This window comes from Melanotaenia boesemani, chromosome 20 (genome assembly GCF_017639745.1).
Source record: "Melanotaenia boesemani isolate fMelBoe1 chromosome 20, fMelBoe1.pri, whole genome shotgun sequence".
Classification (NCBI taxonomy): domain Eukaryota; kingdom Metazoa; phylum Chordata; class Actinopteri; order Atheriniformes; family Melanotaeniidae; genus Melanotaenia; species Melanotaenia boesemani.
Window position 1 is genome coordinate 6,778,707 of NC_055701.1, and position 20,845 is coordinate 6,799,551.

Sequence of the window (20,845 nt, forward strand, 5' to 3'; positions counted from 1 at the left end):
GTCTATGTTCTCCATCCTTAAGCAGGATCAGTGAAATTCACTTGCACCTTACAAACAAGCTGCAGCTGGATACAAAAAAGCTTAATCTCAATCAAAAACAACAGGAAAATCCTGATTTTATAAACAACTTTTGGTCACTGTTCAAAAATAGTCCTTCAAGCATTTCAAATTCGTAGGAAGAGACAGAAAACCTGGTTATTTTCAGCAGCACACTCACACATAAGCTATGCAAAATATGAAATGCTTGGCAAAAATAGCATATTCCCACAAAAATGTACAAATCATGTTATAAGAGACTCCAGTCTTATAAAGCAGAGCCAAGTTTCCTCTAGTACACATGGTGACTTTGAGGTGAGAGGCCCGTCTGTTGTGAATTTATGCTCACAAACTAACTCAGTGAATTAACTACAGTGTGAGAAAGCGATCAAAATTAGCCCACTTAATAGTCAAACATTGGCAAGAGATTGCATCTGATTTACACACAGTGTCAATGGCTTAGTATTTTACTACAGTGAACCCTGTCAGTCTGCATTGACTTCAGTTTTTCTGCTTTAAATTGAAGCTGTCCTATAGTCAATAGCTCTTTTTATTTCAGATTTTTAACTAAATAAATTCATAAACACAAGCACCCACGAGGGTAAAAATCAGGAAGAAAAAAAGGCTTGTTGAAGGAGCTATAGAGTATCAGCGTGTTCTTTTAAGAATTTTTTTTGTTGTTGTTGTTATTTACACCTATTCTCCATGTATAAATATTAGGGCCTTCAAAAATAACGTGTTAATGGCGGTAACTAATTTATGTAATTAATTACATTAATATTTTTAATGCACTTAATGCATTCACGGCATTCCCAGTACATCCATCTTTTCTCCGTTATGATGGTGGGACATGGAGGCATCTAGAGGCAAGATGGAAAAGATGAGCCTGCTGATTCTATAGATGGATTTGAGAATAGAAAGAACATTGATGGAACAACACATGGGCCCCCGTGGAGGATGATGGTGTTTTAACACCTCCATTTTTTTTCCCCTCATTGTGCACAAATGTGGCTGGTCTTGTGGCTCTCTGGTTGTCTCTGTCTGCTCCTCCTCTCCATCTCCTGTTATTCCGTGAATCATGACGGCTGATGGTGATCAGCTGATCGGCTTTTCTGCCCCAAGTACCGTCTCTTTTGTAGTGTTTGTTTAGCATTCAGGTGAGGAGGAAACTAGTGGTTCATGGTTTCATACCAGCACACATTTACCCCAAAGTATTGCTTTTGGAAGGACGCTTCTCTAACACAGCAGCTGACAGATGGTAAAAAGGTAAAAGTGGGGACCAGGCAGGAGCACTGGCCAGGATAAAGGTGGCAGACCTTAGTGTTTTTAGCCAGATCATCAGTTTTATCAGAGTTTGTTCATCAATATCAGCTGTTTAACTAAATTTATCAACATCTGGTGGTTTTTTGACAGATATTATCACCATGTGATAATGTGTAGATGGTTGGTGAGATGATGCTGGATGAATTCTGCATTATGATCTAGAACATGGTAGAGATGATGCAGAACAACATATACAACATGCTGCATTTACTGACCCTTGGACATCTGATGTTTACCCAAGGGAAGTTCCTTTTACTGCATCAGCTTGCAGTAAAAATAAACAAATTTCAGGCATAGTCAGGAATGGTGATTAATCATGATTAATCAGTTTGTAAGTTTTGATTAATCAGATTAAAAATCTTAATCATTTGATGGCCCTAATAAATATAAGATGTTGTTGTCATTAATTTGTGTCCTGTGTCAGGTATTCTTCTCTTGGGGTTATGGTGCTTGTTGACTCTTGCTCATTTTTTATGAATTGACTTCTATGAACAGCTTTTATAAACTGAGCTAATGTGGCTCATATAGCGGGTTTGCTTTAAATAGATAACAATTGGACCACATAAATTTGGTTAAATTGGACTTCATCTTCAGTGTTTCTTTTTGACAACATACGAATAAAACTAAACTGAGTTTGTTTTCTTTAGCTCATTCTGCCTTGAACCTTTCACAAATCACATCAATTGGTCTCGGCTTAAAGGTGTGTGAAAAGGTCTTTTGGTAAAGGGATTGAGTTTGTGCAAAGTGGCAAATGGGACAAAGTGCTATCCCATTATACAATTTTCCTTTGGAGGCAAAACGGACCATATTTAGACATAAAGGTGAAAAATGATTTTTGAAAGCTGTTGGGGCAAAAGTATTTAAAAATACAAATTTCCTCTTCTTCATTCACAGCTGATAAAATGCAGTGGGTTATTTTCACTGTGAGCTGGAACAGACTTCTACACGGGAATGTGTGATGCCCTTGATATGAAAGTGTAATTAATCTAGTTTACAGCTTATATAACCTGAAATAATAGAAAAAAAACACAAGTATTAAACCACTTTCCCTCAGTAATCTTTAAAACAAATGAATGAGAAAGATAATGATAAAATCACTCTTTATAATCACATTTTTATAAATTGTAAAAGAGCTGGGTAATCATTATTTATTCAAATGACATAATGTAAAATGTAATACAGCATTTAATGAGTAATTTATCTTACAGTCTAGGCAGCGACTCATCCCACCTAACATGAACATCCTTAAATATTTTTTTATGTAAATGTTATCATTAAGGGCATTAAATGTGTTCATGAAAGCAAGTTATCCCAATTACTGTATTTCCAGTCTGGCATGCTCAGCTTTTATGGGGTCAACCAACCTCAGATTGCTTGGTTTATGTCAGATATACTTTTATTAATTTACTCCTAAATTATTAATGTCTCAGTTTCTGAAATAATTATAAACTCCAGAACCGCACTTATAGCTTGGTTTAACTAAACTCTATTTTTCTACTACTAAACTGGGTTTGGACCAAATGAACCCAATTTTGAACCAGCTAGTGCATTCAGACTTAAAGTTAGTTTCCAACCTAAAAAGTCCATTTCACCTGGAACAAAAACATCACGGCTCTTCTGTGTGAATCATGACATCATCAGTGGGCAAAAACTGGGTTCACCCAAATGTCAGATGTTTTAATAAAGTTAAGAAGAAGAAAACAAAAACAACCCCGAACGCCAGCTCAAAGAAATGAATGAAAGTGAAGAAAGAATACCTCAACTGTAAAAAAAGACTTGGGCTGGATGTGGTGATACATGTCCACTGAGTACCGCTTCCAAACCTCTGAATCTATCACAGATGAAGATGACAGGTTGACTACATATCATCTGTTGAAAATAAAGCTGAGATAAGTTAGGTCAATCACACTGTTAAATAAATCAATTTGCATAAAAACCTGAATGTTGCTGTAATGTTTTGTTGCCTGGCAACTACTTTAATGTATGTTTATATGAGTAGCCTTGAATTTTATGAGTTCATGTTGACATTTTAATGTCATACAAAATTTGTCCTGTCATCTGAATATATTTTGTTTTGTGGGAAACCCTAGGTTACAACTGAGCCTGAAAACTTAACCATCAACTTTCATGGCCAAATTTCTAAGTGATCTTCAAGTATTCTTCACCAGTAATAATAATAATAATAATAATAAAGAGAAATATTTAATTTTCAAGTGACATTTATGGAAAATAAAAGTTCATGCTATACTGATATTACTGATATTAATTCCCTCATCTCAAACAAAAGCTAACAAAAGTACCACATGTACAACATGTCAATGTCTTAATAACTTCTCATGTGTTAGGAGTCGTCTTGGTCTTGAGATGTCAAAATGTAAACAGGATGAAGAACAAAACTGTTTAAATACAAGTTGTCATTTAACCAAAATGTGGAAATGTTATAAATCAGACACTTCTTTTGTTTTTATGTGGTTAACCATCTTGTTAGAGAACATGTGCAATAAGTACTTGAGTACTGAACAGTTGTGTGTGAGCATTTAAAAATCAGAGAAGGCCACATTTAAGTTTACATGTAAAGATTATAATGCATTTTAGGTACATTTTGACATACAAAAAGCCAAAAATCCCTAACTTTTTGGCAAATCTCACAGGTTTTCCTTTTACTATGACTACAGAGTCCTGTAATATAGGCAAAGGGCTATTTCTAAGTGCTATCCGTTATTCTAATTCAGTGATTTTGCATCTTACCATAACTTTTTGTTTCTATAATGTGTGTCTCATTTTTTTTATTTATTTTTTTTATACAGGCTTACTTCAAATTAAATCAATATGAACATAATGAACTGCTGTAAAGTGAGTAAAAGACATCTGCACAACTCCAGTTTAGGGGTATAATTAAGATTTATTTCCTTTTGAAAATATACCCATAAATTTGTCATATGAAAACAACTATACAACCTCAAACATTTTATCACAACAGGATCACACAAATTAACACCCACTTCCCTGCGTTACAAAGAATTGCCCTTAATTGTTTTACAGGTTTTTTTTTCTTAACATTTAAAACATTTGTCAACAAAAAAAACAAAAAAAAAAAAAAAAAAAAAAAATCAAAACAACACAAGAATCAGCTACGACTTTCAAAATTTCCACCTATGAAATACCCAGAACCCCCCCCCCCCCCCCCCCCATCCCTGCCTTTTTTACTTTCTTTTTTTTTTTTTTTCCACTCCCTGGGAAGAATCCGCAACTTTAAATGGTGCAATCAAAGAAAAATGAGAGGGGAGGGGGTGTTCAACACATAAATCTGTGAAGCTCAACTTTGTCTGGTCCAAAGAGGGCGCCGGCCAGTAAATCTTTGCCGTTGTGTCTGGCCACCGACTCTTTTATATCATATCGAGGGATTTGTCTGGCAGGAAAATCTGCCCATGATTTATTATGGTATAAAATGGGTTTAACATGTCCTCTCTATGGCTGGAGGCTTTTTTCATAACAATAACACCATTGGCTACTGTTTTCTGTGAGGAAAAGCTTGTTGTTTAGCTGAAAAAGTGAGCTGTAAGGCAGAGACAAAGCTCTTGCCTCGCATTCTAACTACATCTCGAGTTTATAAAAAAAATCCCCATCTTATGTTAAAGTCATTCCAACTGCGGGGGGGCACTGATCGAGTTCAAAATTTCTGCAGCATTTCTTTAGAGTAGATTAATTGCAATTTTGCATACAAACATAGATAATTCTCTGTTTTAATCAACAGTGACATTACGGCTGTCACAATACCCAAACACAAACAAAAAAGCCTGGAAAAATGCTTTGGACCCTATTATTTACTTTGATTATTCCATCCCACAAGAAAGGCAATGCGTGCACATGCACAAAGAAACACACAAATGCGACACGTGCACACCGACGCACGCTCACATACGCACATAAACCCAGCTCACACCTTTCATACTGCAGCTAAGATGGGGTATTAGACAATTGAGTCCTGGTGTGTTGCAGTGATGACAGCTATAGTGCCAACACAAAGACGTCCCTGTCACTCCCAGTGGCTCCGTCCCTCACCTTGATGTCATGGTGAGTCGACAGTATCATTACTCATCACATCACCACTGAATCACTTGCCTAGTGCAACACTATCACTCCCATATTGATATGTTGGTTATAGTTTTATATTCAGTGTACTGTATGAGAACATTATGTCATATAAACACGTCCACAGTTTCATATATCACTTTTATATTCACATGTCCACTTTATCACTAGATCACCGTCATATCGACACCCACTATATTAGTACATCACTTTCGTTTGTCACAAATCCACTTTGTCATAGAAGGAGGAAAAAAAAAGTCAATTTTTTTTCATTTGATATGTGTGCACTATGTCGTCACTTCTGTCGTGTGCATCAGTCTGCATCATTTTCAAATCATTTTCATGTTGACCCGCCGTGGGCCGCTCGTCTCTGCCACATCTGCAGATGCACCGTTGGATTTACGGGGGACATACTCAATATCAAAGTTGCTCTTGTGGCGTCCTTTCCCTCGGCTCCAGGCAAACAGAAGCAGGAAGCAGAAGACGACCACACCTAAGAAGGACAAGCAGCCCATAGCTGTAGATATAATGATAGTCTTTATGTCAATAGGGACTGTCATGTTATACAGTACTGTTCCATTCCCCCATGTGCTGTTAGAGTCTGTCAAATAATTTGAGCTTCTGTTGCTATAGTGAGATCGGTCCCCAAGGCCTAGGCTCTTTACAGCTAAAGATGCCGACAAACTAGCATTTCCAGCAGGGTTACTGGCGATACACAAGTACACCCCGCTGTCATGCAGCTCTGCTGCCTTGATCTTCAGGGTGCCATCAGGCTGGACTTCCACTCTACCACTGCTTTTGGTTGTAATGTAGCGTCTGTGTGGTGTGATCCAGACAACAGAGGGTCTAGGGGCTCCCTCTGCCATGCAGCTCAGGCGGGCAGGCTGACCCTCATCAGCCATGAGCAGCTGTGTTGTGTTGGGTGCAATCCGTGGTTTGGTGCAGGTCATATATCTGGAGACCAGAGGCTCCTTAAGGTCATGGAGTGTTTTCCCTATGAGGTGGTCAGGTGCGCTGCATTCAGGCTGGATGTCCAGAATCTGCAGAGAGGGGGGCTTGTGGCTGTTGAGCAGCCATAATAACCTGCAGTCGCACACTAATGGGTTTCCACCGAGACAAAGCCTCTGCAGGTTGTCTGGTGAGCCAAACACCCCCTTCTCTAGAGAGTCCAGGCGATTTTGTGACACATCCAGTAGCTGCAGAGATTTAAGGCCCACAAAAGCAAAGGGTTCTATGGAAATCAACCGAGCCCCCTGGAGGTGGAGCTCCAGCAGGTGTAGGAGTTGGCCCAGATCACCTTGCTGGATATGTTGGATTTGGCAGTAGGACAGGTTAAGGTGTGTGAGGTAGGGAAGATTGCGCAGTGCTGCACCAGGGAAGGCAGATAGGTTAGTGTTGGTTATGAATAATGTTGTGAGGTTGAGGCCGTGTAGTGAGAGGGGAGGCAGAGTGTCAAGCCAGGGCCAGAAGTCAATCTCTAGATGGCGCAGACGAGATAACCTCTTAAAGGAAAAAGGCTTGAGAAAACTAATACTCAGGTAGCGCATGCGCAGTTCAACCAGACTATGTAAGTGTGCCAAAGCATCAGTTGGGACCACCGTGAGGTTGGAACGTTCCAGGGTGAGACTCTGAAGTCCAAGTAATCCAGTGAAGGCTCGCTGAGAGACAAAAACCAATTCATTATCTCCCACCTCCAGGGATGTCAACCTACGCAGATCTTGAAAGGCATGATCCAGGAGAACCACCAGTCGGTTGTGGCTCAGATCAAGGTGGGTAAGGTTGGTCAGGCCTGACAGCACACCAGCAGGAACCAGCTGAAGCAAGTTACTGCGGAAGTTAAGTGAGCGTAAAGCAAGTTGAAAGCGAAATGATCCAGGCTCGACCACACTGATGAGGTTATCACTGAGATCCAAGTCCTCCAGCTGTTGGAAGGAAGAGAAGTTGTCTGGCGTGATGGTGCGTAGCTTGTTCTTGCTAAGGTCCAAGACGCGCGTCTCAATGGGGATGCCTTCAGGGATGCTGGGCAGACGCTTACGGTGGCAACTGACTGACTTGCTTTGGGCAGAGCACTCACATCGGGCGGGGCAGCTCAGAGCTGAGCTGACCAGGAGAAGCAGCAAGGCCCCGCCCAGGAAGAGGTGGCAGTGGTGCAGGGCTGGGTATCGCATGTCTCTTTTACCCACGTTCTCTGTCACGGCACAGCTTCTTTCCCATACACAGCATCATCCCGAACAAACCCTGAAAGACACAATACACAAACAAGAAATTATTTAAAATGCTCTTAAATCAGCCTGCCTGGACCTCCCCCCTACACCCTCTTACATTTTCAACCTATTCTTTATGTGTACTTAAACTACCAGGTCTTTTTCTCCTTTTAATGATCTGTCTCATACCCTCACCAAGTGGATATAATGGAATTAAACTCACAGCAGGGTGAGACATGGCAAGAAATAGAAATATAAGCTGCAGAAAAATGTGAATGTTCGTCACTGTGTTAGAACAAAAGGTTGCAGGCTAAGTGGAGATGTTTTATGAGGATGGAAGATGTTTCAGCCTGATGTTGAGAAATGACCCTTGTTGGATGGCTGTGAGGCTAAATGCCCATGTGGATTTGATGGTGCAGTGTGTCTTTGTGAGTGTTGGTGGTGGTGACACTGTGGCAAGCGTTAGGCTAAAATAGACATAAATTAGAAATAAAATGACAGTTGGTGTTTCTATAATTGAACCCACAGAGTTTACAGTTTGTCAGCAAGCTAATAAAACCCCTCCAGGGTGAATGGAAATAAATATATACAACTCCATAACATGTAGTCAACATACTGAGTCATCTATTTTTGCTTACTGTTTCATTTTGCAGCAAATATTTAGTTTCTGTTTTTATTACCAAGAAATTATGTTTAAACATGTTTTTTTTGGAAATGAGCTCTGTCTGTACAAGTTATCTGTTTAGCTTTTGTTCCAGAAATGAATGAGGAACCAATCTTATGCAAAAGCCATTTGATGCAACTGCCAGTTACTTGGAGGCTAAATTGCTCTATGTGCAGCACAGCAGAGTAACACTGAAGTGTTACAGTGGAAGCATTTTCTGCTTTTCATGACAGTATGAATGCATTTTACATATGAATATGAGGTGATCAACAAGCAAATTGTGTAAAAAATATGCTACTTTTGCTGTTTTCCTTTTTTTCCATTTTTTCATTTTTTTTTCTTTTATTTTCTTTGTGCAGGATTTGTAAAGAAAGTTGCAATAATCACGGGGTAATGAGGAAACGAACGCAGAGTTCAACCATAAAACATTATGGTCACTGAGAGCAAAGTCTTTCTACAGCACAGAAAGACATAGACCGTAATATATAAACACCTTCCAGCAGCCACAGGTTGTTGAATTGACAGATGGCGGTGTAGACAGAGAGGCTGACCATAATTGCCTCATTACCGATAGATTCTGCATTCTGCTCACGGTTATCTTTTCCAATTAAGCGTGCACAACCTAAGACACATCTGTGAGCAGTGGAAATTTGAATGCACAATCATAAAGGAAAAGAAAAAGGTTTGAAATACAAAATAAATAAAGAAGGTGCCTTTGAAAGCTTTTTAACTGCTTGGAGAGCATGAAAAGCGAAGGTAAGCAGAAGATAAGCACACAGACAGACACATACCTTACTTTGATAGTGAAGTGAGTGACATTCAGAAAATAGCTGAGATGAAGCAGAAGGAGATGTGTGCGCTCACTGTTCCTCTTTTCCCATAGCACTCATCCCTCCGCCCGGCTCATCAGCCCCACGGCTCGCATCTCCACATCTCTCCCTGTCTTTTCTATTGCTCTGTTATCTCTCCGTCCTCCTGTTCGCACATCTTCTACCTCACTCCTTCTGCCTTCTCCTGCCTGGCCGGGCAAACGCCCCGGTCCGTTCATCAGTCCCTGCAGGCTGGGGTTTTTATCGATCGCAGCGCAGACACATCAGATGCCAGGAATGTAGCCTTTAACAAAGAGCAGGCCGTTGCCACAGCAACTACAAACCCTTACTCCCATCCGCTCTGCGTAGTGTGCCAATCAAATTAATGGAAAAAGAAGGAATAGAGTAAGTAGCATGGCATTTCCCATGTTTATTTAGTGCTGTTACATTGAGACAACTTATAAATTCAATATGCTGCAAGAAATGCAGTTTTATTGGTGTAGCAGAGTCTAGTTTAAGGTGTTTCCAAGCTGTCATTCTGACAGCCTTGCTATTTGTCGACCTGTCTTGTTGCCCATCCATCTGATTCCCTAGTAACTATCTGTGTCTCTCTACCTTATTATCCATCCACTAGCCTGCCTCTGTCTTTGTGTATTTATCAATCTGCCTTCACCCGTCAGCTCCTCTTCCTCCCTGCTTAATAATTACAGTCCAGTTGTCTGTAGCTGCCGTGTTGAACAGGTCTGTTGATGTGTCCAAAAGTTCTGTCTCGGGTTCAGAGAGTTGATTTGAATGTAAAGACACCGCCGCCTTGTAAGCTGTTTCAGCTCATATCAGAGGAACTGTGTATATTTGAAAATATTTGGCCATTTTTGCCTGAAACAAGCTCACAAGCTGTCAAACTCAGGTAAAATTTAACAATCAGTCATATCTCCAATCTGTCCAGAACTGAAATTTACAATACAGATGCTGATAAAATACAGAGATTCTCCAAAGAGTTTAAATCATGTCCTTGAGTTGAAATTCTATTTCAACACTTGTACGGTGCATAACCTTGAAAAAAGATGTGGCTTTGATTCTACTGAAGAGCAGTGGACTGTTTGATGTCCCAATCCATAACTGGCACTGAGTCTACTGTCCTCCTACTGGTGTCTTTCTCTCCATTTTCACTTACATTCCCTAAAGAGATGTTATCTCCAGAGAGTGGCTGAATGGATAACTGATAACAGCCTCTAAGATAGTAGTAATAGTATGTGATCCTTCCAATATATGTTTCTTGGAAAAGATTGTCACAAATTATTGTCAAAGAAAATTATAACAAATCCCTCAAAATTTGCAAACCACTTCCTCGTACTGTTCCACATTCAAATTTAAGCAGTCTTGTTGAAACATTGGCACCATCTGCAGTTTGTTCAGAGCTTAACCAGCTTGTTTTCTGTATTTTCCAAGCAAAGAGCCTGTCAGGCATTCTGGCAGTGACAGGTGGAAGAAGTGAAAGGGAGAGATGTGGGAGAACACAACAAAGTTCATTGGAACCTTTAAGTTCTCCAGTCTAAACAATTGTGTTTTTCTCTTCAATTTGAAATAGGACAAACATAACCATGTGCAAAAAGCACCAAGAAACCTGCAACCACTTCATGGTTGCTGCCAAAGTTCTACAAAAACGTTCTGCCAGTTAGGATATCCATTTTAATTTTACCAAGCCTTGATATGGTTCAACACTATAACTGCTCAGTTAGGTTGAGGAATCAAAACCACTTGGTTAAGGTTAGGGACTAAATGTCATGTCTGGGTTGGGTTGGAGTTACCTTTTGGTTTATTGGACTGACGTCATGTTTCATTATTATATATTTTTTTAGGATGATCATGTGCATGACTTTTTCATATTCCTGTTATACATGTTAGCGTTTGTTAGCATGTGTGTATCAATTTTGAAGTTGATGTGCAATTGGAGCCAACAAAATGATTGTTTTGTCCAATGTGTCCCACCTCCTCTGCTTCACAGCCCTGAAAAATTAAATGAGACGTCCGTCTCAAGTTGAATGAAACATTACCACTTAGACTGAGGTAGCTTTGAAAAACATTGGATATGACTTTGATTTAGTACCACACATGAAAGTGACCTGGGTTGGATTTATAAAAAAACAAAACAAAACGTCAGCAGTTTTCACAAACTATTCACATGACTGCTAGTTATATAATTAATATAGGTTGTATTCTGCTTGGAGAAATGATCAGCAATGTTATATTATGCTGAACGTCTTAGAAATTATATTTCTGAAACTTCCTATTTTCTAGATTTTAATAAAATAGAATTACATGTATTATCCTTTAAAGTTGCAAAAATCTTTTAAAATGCTTATTTTTAAATAATTCAATTGCAAGACAAAATCGAGCTGTGCTTAAAAACTGAAGAGTCACAAAAAGTTAAGAAATGCACCAAAAAAAAAAAAAAAAAAAAAAGACACAGGCAGGTAAACGTCAAGTAGAAACAACAATCTGAGGGACACAACCATCTCATATGAACTGACCACATAAAGAAGTAAAGTATAACCAAAACAAACAGCAGATCTGCTAAAACAGGTGGCAAAATTCAAAAGAAGCCCCTCAGTGGCCCTTTAGCCCCCAGTCATAGGATGAGTCCGTTAAGAAACACCATTAGGAAAATTAAAGAAAGCCTTGGGTATCACTGGTGGGCCAGATACTGATGTATAAATAGTGCATAATTCTTTTTACCTAAAATAACCAAACAGACAAAGATCCAGTGGTAAAAATGAACAAACTAAGCTTTTTTTTCATGTTTCTATTTAACAGTACAAATAGACAGGAAATATATAGAGAAAAAGAAGCAAAATAACAAGTCAAAAAGAGAGCTAAGCTCAATTTCTTACCAATGTGTTGCACATCCAAACCACTCAGCCTTACAGTCAGTAAACACTGATGTAACTGGGCCTTTTATTTAAAATCTCAGCTGCATTTCCATCAACTTTAATCCACAAGGCACAATGATTTTCCACACATTTCAATTATTATGTTAGCATCTTATCATCTCAAAGAGTATTTAAACAGCACTTTCTGACTTGATATAATCTGCCTGTCACTGACATTTGGGTAGCTTCTTCAGAGCTGTGGTCTGGCCTGCCTGACCTCAGACTGACTTCAGTAGTGCACATACAGAACTGTAGAGACCATCTCATCATTCTCTTTCAGCTTAACTATATTTTTAGAAACACAGAGAGCCAACGGTGTTGCTGGAAAGATTGAGAACATTCAAAATCTCACTGAATTCTAAGTAAAATGTGGAGGGGATCATTGAAAAGTATAGCCTACAAGGTTCAGCTTTTTATATTTGTTACTGAACTGGATTAAACTCACAATAAAACTGAAAAAAAGCTGGCAGCTGAAAAGCAGCTGTAGGGTGATGGATGAGTCACAGTGAGAGGAAAACGTAATAGAGTCAAAGATAAAGCAGAAATGCATGAAGAACTAATGAGAGCAACACTCTTGAGATAAGACAAAAACCCTTATTTTCTTGAGTGGACTGTAATTTCTAATGCGATCTTAACAGAGCAAAGCTTGAAAACCTGATTATAGCTCATCCACAAGATCTAAGTAATACTCAAGCAATGATTGGTGCATGTGTTGATTTTAATCCCAGAAGATGAACACAGAACCCTTGTTCATTATCACACCACAGAGCACATTTGTGGCCTCAATGCTGATTGATTTTTCAGCTGGATTTTGATGCGTCACTGACTTACATCACTGATGACCACAGAAGTACGTCAGACAACATGCACTCATGGACCACTTATCACATGCACCTTGCTGGTGCAGAGTTGGACCCCCTTTTGGCTTCAGAACTGCCTAAATTTCTCATGGCATTGATTCATCAAGGTGTTTGTTGATAGAAGTGGCACCCGGTGTGGTCTTCTGCTGTTTCAGCCCATCTGCTTCAATATTTGACATGTTGCGCGTTCATTCTGCATACATTGGTTGGAACCAGTGGTTATTTGAGTTACTATTAGCTTTCTATCATCTCTAACCAGTCTCCTCATTCTTCTCTAACCTCTGAGGAATTTTAGTCCAGATTACTGGGTGTTTTTATTTATTTATTTATTTTTGGGGGGGGGGGGACCATTCTCTGTAAATTTTAGAAATGGTTGTTACAGATCAGCTCAATGTCTGCAACAAAAAGGGAGGTTGTATTTTACAAAAGCATAATTTATTAAGGAAAAACAGATTAATACATGTAAAGATCTATATCAGTGATGCAAGCAGTGCATGGATTTAGAGGAATGTAAATCCAAGACAAGCAAACAAAACCAAACATGCCACTTGAACAAAACCCAGGTGATCTCCCAGCCCAAGCCTGGGAGACGCAATAGCTGCGTTTCCATTACAGTATTTCGCAAAATAAAAGTGATATTTCTAACATTTCGATAAAGTGCAGTTGCGATTTGCAGGTGTTTCCACTGAATGTTGTTTAGCGCATTAGCCGTTATTCTCGTAAAATCTCGTCCCGCGAGACTCCATTTTGAGGACAATAGAGATTTCTAAATCTTTGTGAAATGCTTGCTTGTTATTAAGGATGACGATTATATTTTTTTCTTTAATTATTTGTAAAAGATTTCCATCTCCTGCTGCGTCTACTCAGACTGCGCTATCTCTATTTGAAATGAACTGGTCACGTGACCCGCTACATCACGTCTGGTGAAGCGTAAATGCGAGAAAAGTGTTTCCATTACACTTTTGCGACATACTTCTATATCGACACATCTGAAAAACCCCCTCGTGAGAGCATAAAAACTTTTTAGCGATATTTGAGAGTTTTTTCAAAATGAGAGCTTTTTATTGTGATATTTAGCTTTTGCGCAATTCTTGGGGTAATGGAAACGCACCTATTGAGTTCAGGCTAGTGAACCTCTTAACTAGGTGGTAGAGCACACCAGGCCCAGGTGTGGCTTGTGCCACTGATCACCAAAGACAGCACCTGCAACACAAACTCAAAGTGCTGGTGGGGCCGTCACAACATGAACAGTCTAGTGAATCAGCAGTTTCTGAAATATCGGACCAGCCTGTCTAACACTAATAACAATGCCACAAACAAAGTCACTTAAATCCCCTTAATTCCTCATTCTGATGCTCACCTTGAACTTCAACAAGTCATCTTGACCATGTCTACATGTTTAAAAGCACTGAGTTGTTACCATGTGATTGGCTGATTAGGTATTTGTGTAAACAAGCAATTAAACCTGTGTACCTAATAAAGTGGCCAGTGTATGTCTGTCACTTCTGTTCCTTCCTCTAGGTGTGAAGTAAATTAATCCTTTGTGTTTCGCATGTCTGCAGGTTTGAGCTTGTGCAGTTATTGCGGTTTCCCTGTGCTGATGAAGGTAGGCATGCACCTTTAAAGCCACAGGCTGCACAATAATCTTCTCAATAAATCTTTCCTCCTCCTCTCACCAGCTTGCAAGTGTGAGGTTTTAAATACATTTACTTGTCTGCAAATAATTTGCATGTACCTTGTTGGAAAGAAGTTACTGCTTCCGCTCACAATAACCTCCACAATGGAGGTTAACACAGATTTAACACCTGTTTGCTAATTTAAAAAAAAAGCATGATCACTTGATACTTAAAGTATAGAGGTTGTTTATAGATCTTATTTTCTCACTTGATGTGCTTGTTTTCAGATACAAGGGCACTGATAATAGAATTACTTCATGCAAGAGAGTTCTTATGTTGGTAATTACAAACATACAACATACTTTGCATGATAATTGGCCTGAAACGACACGCCAATAACACATCAGCGGCTGGAGATGTGTGTTATAATGATTACAACATTTTCATGTTAATGCAAAGATGAATTTTAATGAGTTTTCTTTAAGATTTTTTTTAAAAAAAAAAAGCTTTTTTTGTGTTTACTCTCAAGCTTCACAATTAAGAAGAGACTGGAGAAAAAGAGAAGCTATGAAACCTTGAGCGTTTTCACATGTGATTGTGCAAAACCAACACAAAGACATTATTAATTCTTTCTGCTTTCAGCATAGCCAAGAATCTGTTGAATGATAATTCACTGTGTATTCACCACAAATCCTAACAAGCAAAATGCATTTTCTATTCTAGGAAGCGTGGCTCTTTGCACTGACCACCCTGCAGAGTGCAAAATGTCAGCAGGGTTTTTGGGATGCTGTTGGGATTCGGATGCTGAGCCGTGTTCTTCTGGGCTAATTAGAGCTGGTGCATTCAAACTCTGCCAATTAAACAGCTCCTTTCTGCTCCACTGGTCACGTTTCCTCTGAAAGAGTGGTTTGTTGAGCCATCACCAGTGTATCCAGTCCTCCACCATGTGGCTTGTTGTATGCCTGCTGGGCTGCAGATTCACAGGGCGTGTTGCTACACCCAGCAATCTCTGGATTTGAAAAAGTCCAGCTACTACTTAGTCAGTGTTTGCACAGGCTGATGGAAGAAGGGACAGGATTCTAGTCTTCAGCCTCAAAACTGACACAAAGAGCTGAAACAATGACATGATTTGGAACACAGCTTTCATGCTGTGGACATGAATATAATGAACATTGTGTTCCTCCACTGGATGTGCTACTGATGACAGATGTCTTGTTTCTCAGTCTGAAGATGGAAAATTAGAAATTAAACCTTCAGATGTGGACAGTATGGTCAAAAATTGGCATAAAGAATGGAACAGCATTTAAAGTAAATATATATTTCTTGTTCTCAATGCTCATCACGCTGCTTTTTAGTGTCCTTAACTAAAGAATATTGTTTAGTTAAATGCTTAATCAACATTTTAATGCTTAATTAACGTAGTTTATAATATTTGCCCTCATGGCAGCAGTCTTGCTTTAATGTTGGAATGTGTGTGTGTGTGTGTGTGTATGTGTGTGTGTGTGTGTGTGTGTGTGTGTGTGTGTGTGTGTGTGTGTGTGTGTGTGTGTGTGTGGATGCGAGCAGATTAAGTTAAAGGCTCCAGCAGCACAAGGTTAAGTACACACAGTCACAGAAAGTAAATAAATGTTTGCTTCATGAAAATCATTGCAAAGAAATCTTCCAGGTCTCACATGGATCACATGATAAATGCAAATCAAATAAGGCTAATTTTGATCTAATTATGGCAGCACAGAAAAAAAAGAGAATAGATTTTGAAAATGCATTAGCCATGTAGATAGACACATTTCTTCACTAAACACTGTTCAACGAAGGTTATGTGTGTTTGTTTCAGTTGGTAGCACTGCCTCCAGTAAAAGAAAAAAAGAAGACCATTTTTTTAAATTACATGCTGTGGCATTTACTACATGTTGAAATCCATGACTGAAAAGAAAAGGGGCCAAACAATGGCAATTAATTAAGGTTTCATCAGCAGAATATAATTAAAAATTCATCACTGTTATGGTCTTCTGGGGAAACAGCAGCCTCAACCTGAAGCCCCCTAAACCATCTGTGAGGCCACAAAAGTGTACGGAAAGCAACAGGTGCTGTCAAATATCGCTTGACAGGTCATCGAAAGGATCAGCTGTTCATCAATTATAGTCAGTCACACTGAAACGGAGTTAAACCAGTGAAAACATCTGAAGAGAAAAGAATTTATTGTCATTGTATAACATGACCATCACCTTCTTGGATGCCATTTTTCTGGTTTCCTTGGTTACTAGTACTCAAAAAGCTTTGTAATTTCCCTGGTGGATTCACTTGGTGAGGGTTGGAAATAAAAGCTACTTGGTTAGGGAAAAATAATAATAATAATAAAAAAAATATGATTAGGTCTGAAACATTTTAGTGCATTTAGGTAGACATTATCAAAATTACTTTGTTAAGTTCAAATGGAGCATCTGAATAAGGAAGAGGGATTTAAGAGACTTTGAATGTGGCATGGCTGCTAGACGGGCTCGTCTGAGTGTTTCAGAAACTGCTGATTTTCACACACAACCATCTGGGTTTACAGAGAATGGTCTGAAAGAGAGAAAATGTTCAGTGAGTAGCAGTTGTCTGGCCCAAAATGCCTTGTGGATGTCAGAGGTAAGAGAAGAATGGGCAGATGGAGATGGCAAAAAGGCAGCAGTAACTCAAATAACCACTGATTACAACCACTGCTATGCAGAACAGCATCTCTGAACACACAACACGTCCAGCAGCCTTGAAGCAGATGGGCTACAGCAGCAGAAGGCCACACCGGGTGTGACTCCAGTCAGCTAAGAACAGGACACTGAGGCTACAATTCACACAGACTCACCAAAACTGGACAGTAAAAGATTGGAAAAACATTGCCTGGTCTGATGAGTCTCAACATCAGCTGCTACATTGAGATGGTAGGGTCATGTATCCATCTTGCTGTTTATTTACAGTTCAGGATGATGATGATGATGATGATGATGATGATGATGATGATGGTGTAATGGCGTGGAAATATCCAGAATACTGGGCCTCTTCATACCAAGTGAGCATGGTCTAAACACCACCTACCTGTATATTGTTGCTAACCATGTCCATCCCTTTATGACCGCAGTGTACCATCTTCTGATGGCTATGTCCATCTGGATAATGCACCATGTCACGAGGTTCAACTCATTTTAAACTGGTTTCTTGCAAATGCCTCCACAGTCATCAGATCTCAGTCTAGTAGAGCAGCTTTGGATGCGGTAGAACGGGAGATTCTCATCATGGATGTGCAGCCAACAAATCTGTAGCATCTGTGTGATGCTATCCTGTCAATATGGAGCAAAATCTCTGATGGATGTTTCCAAACTCTTGATGAATCAATGCTACGAAGAATTAAGGCAGTTCTGAAAGCGAAGGGGGTCCAACCCAGTACTAGTATGGTGTCCTTAATAAAGTGACTGGTGAGTGCTGTTGCCTGTCAGAGCAGACAGCTAAAGGGCATTTCTTGCAGGGAGAAATATACATCTTCTGATAGGGAAGCACCAACATTGTGATGTGCATGTGAACAATATTCACATCAGATGATACGCAGTAATAGGACAAATTTATTCAAACATACCATGCTACAACTGTAATTTTGCATGACACAAAGAGGTAATTTAAAGAATCTGACTAGTCTAAAGGATAAATCCGTACAATCTAACACCATTTACCCAGTTTTTAGGACAATTAGATATTCTAAGACTTGGACTTTTAAAGTATTCATAAAATGGTTATTAAGTTATACAGATTCTGGATGCAGAGTGACATATGAGGAACATGAGAAGAACACTGAAAAGAAATATTTGTCTGTAAAAAGAAACAGACTGAAGAGGTGACTCAATTTATTCACACAAGCAATACTATAAGCTTCTATTGGATAAGACTCATTTCTGTCAAATCAGGACAAACAAAGCAAAAGCCTTTCTACACATGCAGGAGTAATCACATCCCTTCTGTTGGGCTAAAGCTTCCTTCCATGTGGAGAAAGGGTGCTGGCAGGTGGCTCAGACTCTGTCAATGTGCCAGCCTACCTGCATATTGTTTCTGTTTGTAATGAGTTTGTTATGTAGAGATTGTCTCCTACCTTTCTTAGAGGATAAAACAGCGTGAGCGTCATTTTGAACTAATGTCAGATATGACAAGTGACAGCTGCATCATAACGAATATTTTCTTTATTTTTGTCAGATGAGCATTAAATCTGTTTGTACCTGTTCATATTTTTGCTTCTAATTCAGTTTGAAATGTGGGATAAATGTGTTAAATCCCCTTCAGACTCTAAAGGTAAGCCTCCTCCTTCCTCCAGCTGCCTTTAAGGAATTGAAACATCCTTGAAAACATTTTCCTTAGATTGATTTCCAGGTCATAGGCAGAAGGAAAAGGAAGGCAAAAGGAGAGAGGAGATGAGGCTTCAGTAAGATGTGTAAAAATAAGTGGCACAGAGGGGCTTCATCTCCAGTGTTGGCCAGGTTACAATTAGTTTTAAAAAAATGAAATTTCGAATACAGTATTTTTTTTGCAATATATTTATTGTAATGGATGTGCACCCCCATAATCAGAAAATAATGCAATGTGAGACTTTCCAGTGTCATAAGTCATGACTGAACAAAACTACAGACATACTGGGTATCCATGCAACAGAAACTCTTGCTGACTGACAAACAGCTACGTCCTTTCCAGTCGTTTCCTTCAGGGGTGGCCACAGCAAACCATCTGCCTCCATCTAACACCACCCTTTGCATCCTCTTCTCCTACACCAGCTGACTTCATATCTTCTTTCAATGCATCCACAAAGCTGCTCTTTGGTCCTGGTAGTTCCAACCTCAGCATCCTTTTACCACCATCCGTCCTCTGTGCATGCCCAAACCATTTATGCTGTACCTTATATAAGGAAACTTTTGTCTGTCTTCCGTGTCATTTAGGTGTGTAATTTGGGCCATTTTCAGAAAGCTTATGGATGCGTACCCCGACATAGCAAATGAGAAAGTACATTATCATGATCTCCTCCACTGTTGTCATGCTTACCGTTGTCTGAAATGGATGTCTAAACTAGGAGGTGAACTCTGAACTCAGCATTTCCCCCTGGTGGATATATTGCCGAACAACCATGACAACATAAAAGACAGGAAAGTATGAGGACCTTGATGTTTGAAATAAACGTACCCATTTACTGTTTGTAAAGGGAGCATAAATGTGCCTTTAGTCCCATCCCTGACTTTGTCTCCTAAACACCCTACATGTGCTGTCTCTCTGATGTGCTCATTCCTGATCCTATCCTATCCTATCATGCAACCTCACTGGTCTCACCAGCATCTTTCATTCATGCCGATGTTTTTCTCACACTTTTCTCCACCCATTCCAACCTCCTTGTATGCATCTTTGCTCTTGTAATTTACAGTATTATGTCATTTATGTAAAGAGATTTAATATCTTAACATAAATCCCTCCTTCAAGCTAATTTCGGGATGTTTTTTGTTAGTAGTGCTCTTCATCCTTCTTTTGGAAAACACTAAAATACCAAAATGCCCATCATGGCGCTACCTCATTAATTAACCTACCAGTAATTCGTTCGCCGCTCCCCTAAAGAACTGACTTGAAATCACATTAAATAAAAATAAAATAAAATAAAACATTAATATTAAGATGCTCAAATCTGTGGCCATTGGAAAGTGTTCATCCATATTCCTACTGCACTGTGAATCAGTCTTAATACCACTTAATATTCTACCTTTGTCCTGTTGTCACTGAAGGACAGTCAAACCCTTAATCATACTGTAAGAAAAGACTGAAAAGATGCTGCTGCTTCATTTCAGTGACTACTTATAAAGAAATAACCTGATTTTCTACAGTGTGTTTACGAACATTATGTCCTCCAACCTGTTTCTATCCTACCAAGTGGCTGTTATAGTGGAACATTGTTCACACCTTCTTGTCCTGTCTGCTGTTGTTGCTTATAGATCAGTGTTACTTGAAGGACACTAACCATATTCGGTTTCTGTCTAATTTTAGTCACGGAAGGTAGATCTCATTCATTTTTCATGGCATATGTATACCACTGATTCATAGGCCCCTTCCTCATTCACCAAAATGAGATTTGTCTGAGGATGTTACACCAGTTTGTTTTTCCCTCTTTTTTAATAATCACATCTCCTGCAAATTAGTTCTGTGTAATATGTATTAAAACTGATTTATGATTTAGGTCCAACTTTCTGCAGTTTGTACGGTTGCCAGCCTAGGTTTACGACAGCTGGGGCAGGGGTTAGGATTATCCTCAGCTAAGCTTT

At 39.3% G+C, this 20,845-nt stretch overlaps 1 protein-coding gene across 2 annotated transcripts in view; it reads right to left on the reverse strand.

Moving 5' to 3' along the window:
- Nucleotides 1-4,564: 4,564 nt before the first annotated feature.
- lingo2b (leucine rich repeat and Ig domain containing 2b) overlaps nt 4,565-20,845 on the reverse strand; it is a 44,964-nt gene continuing 28,683 nt past the window's right edge. Inside the window, exons 1-2 of one of the 2 annotated variants that reach the window (XM_041971080.1) lie at nt 9,111-9,392; nt 4,565-7,689 (exon numbers count right to left, since the gene is read on the reverse strand). In XM_041971080.1, coding sequence (XP_041827014.1) covers nt 5,781-7,619 — 1,839 coding nt within the window. In that variant the 5' untranslated portion in view covers nt 7,620-7,689; nt 9,111-9,392 and the 3' untranslated portion in view covers nt 4,565-5,780. Of the gene's footprint in view, nt 7,690-9,110; nt 9,393-20,845 lie in introns of those variants that run through there. The other variant, XM_041971079.1, reaches the window with a different exon arrangement.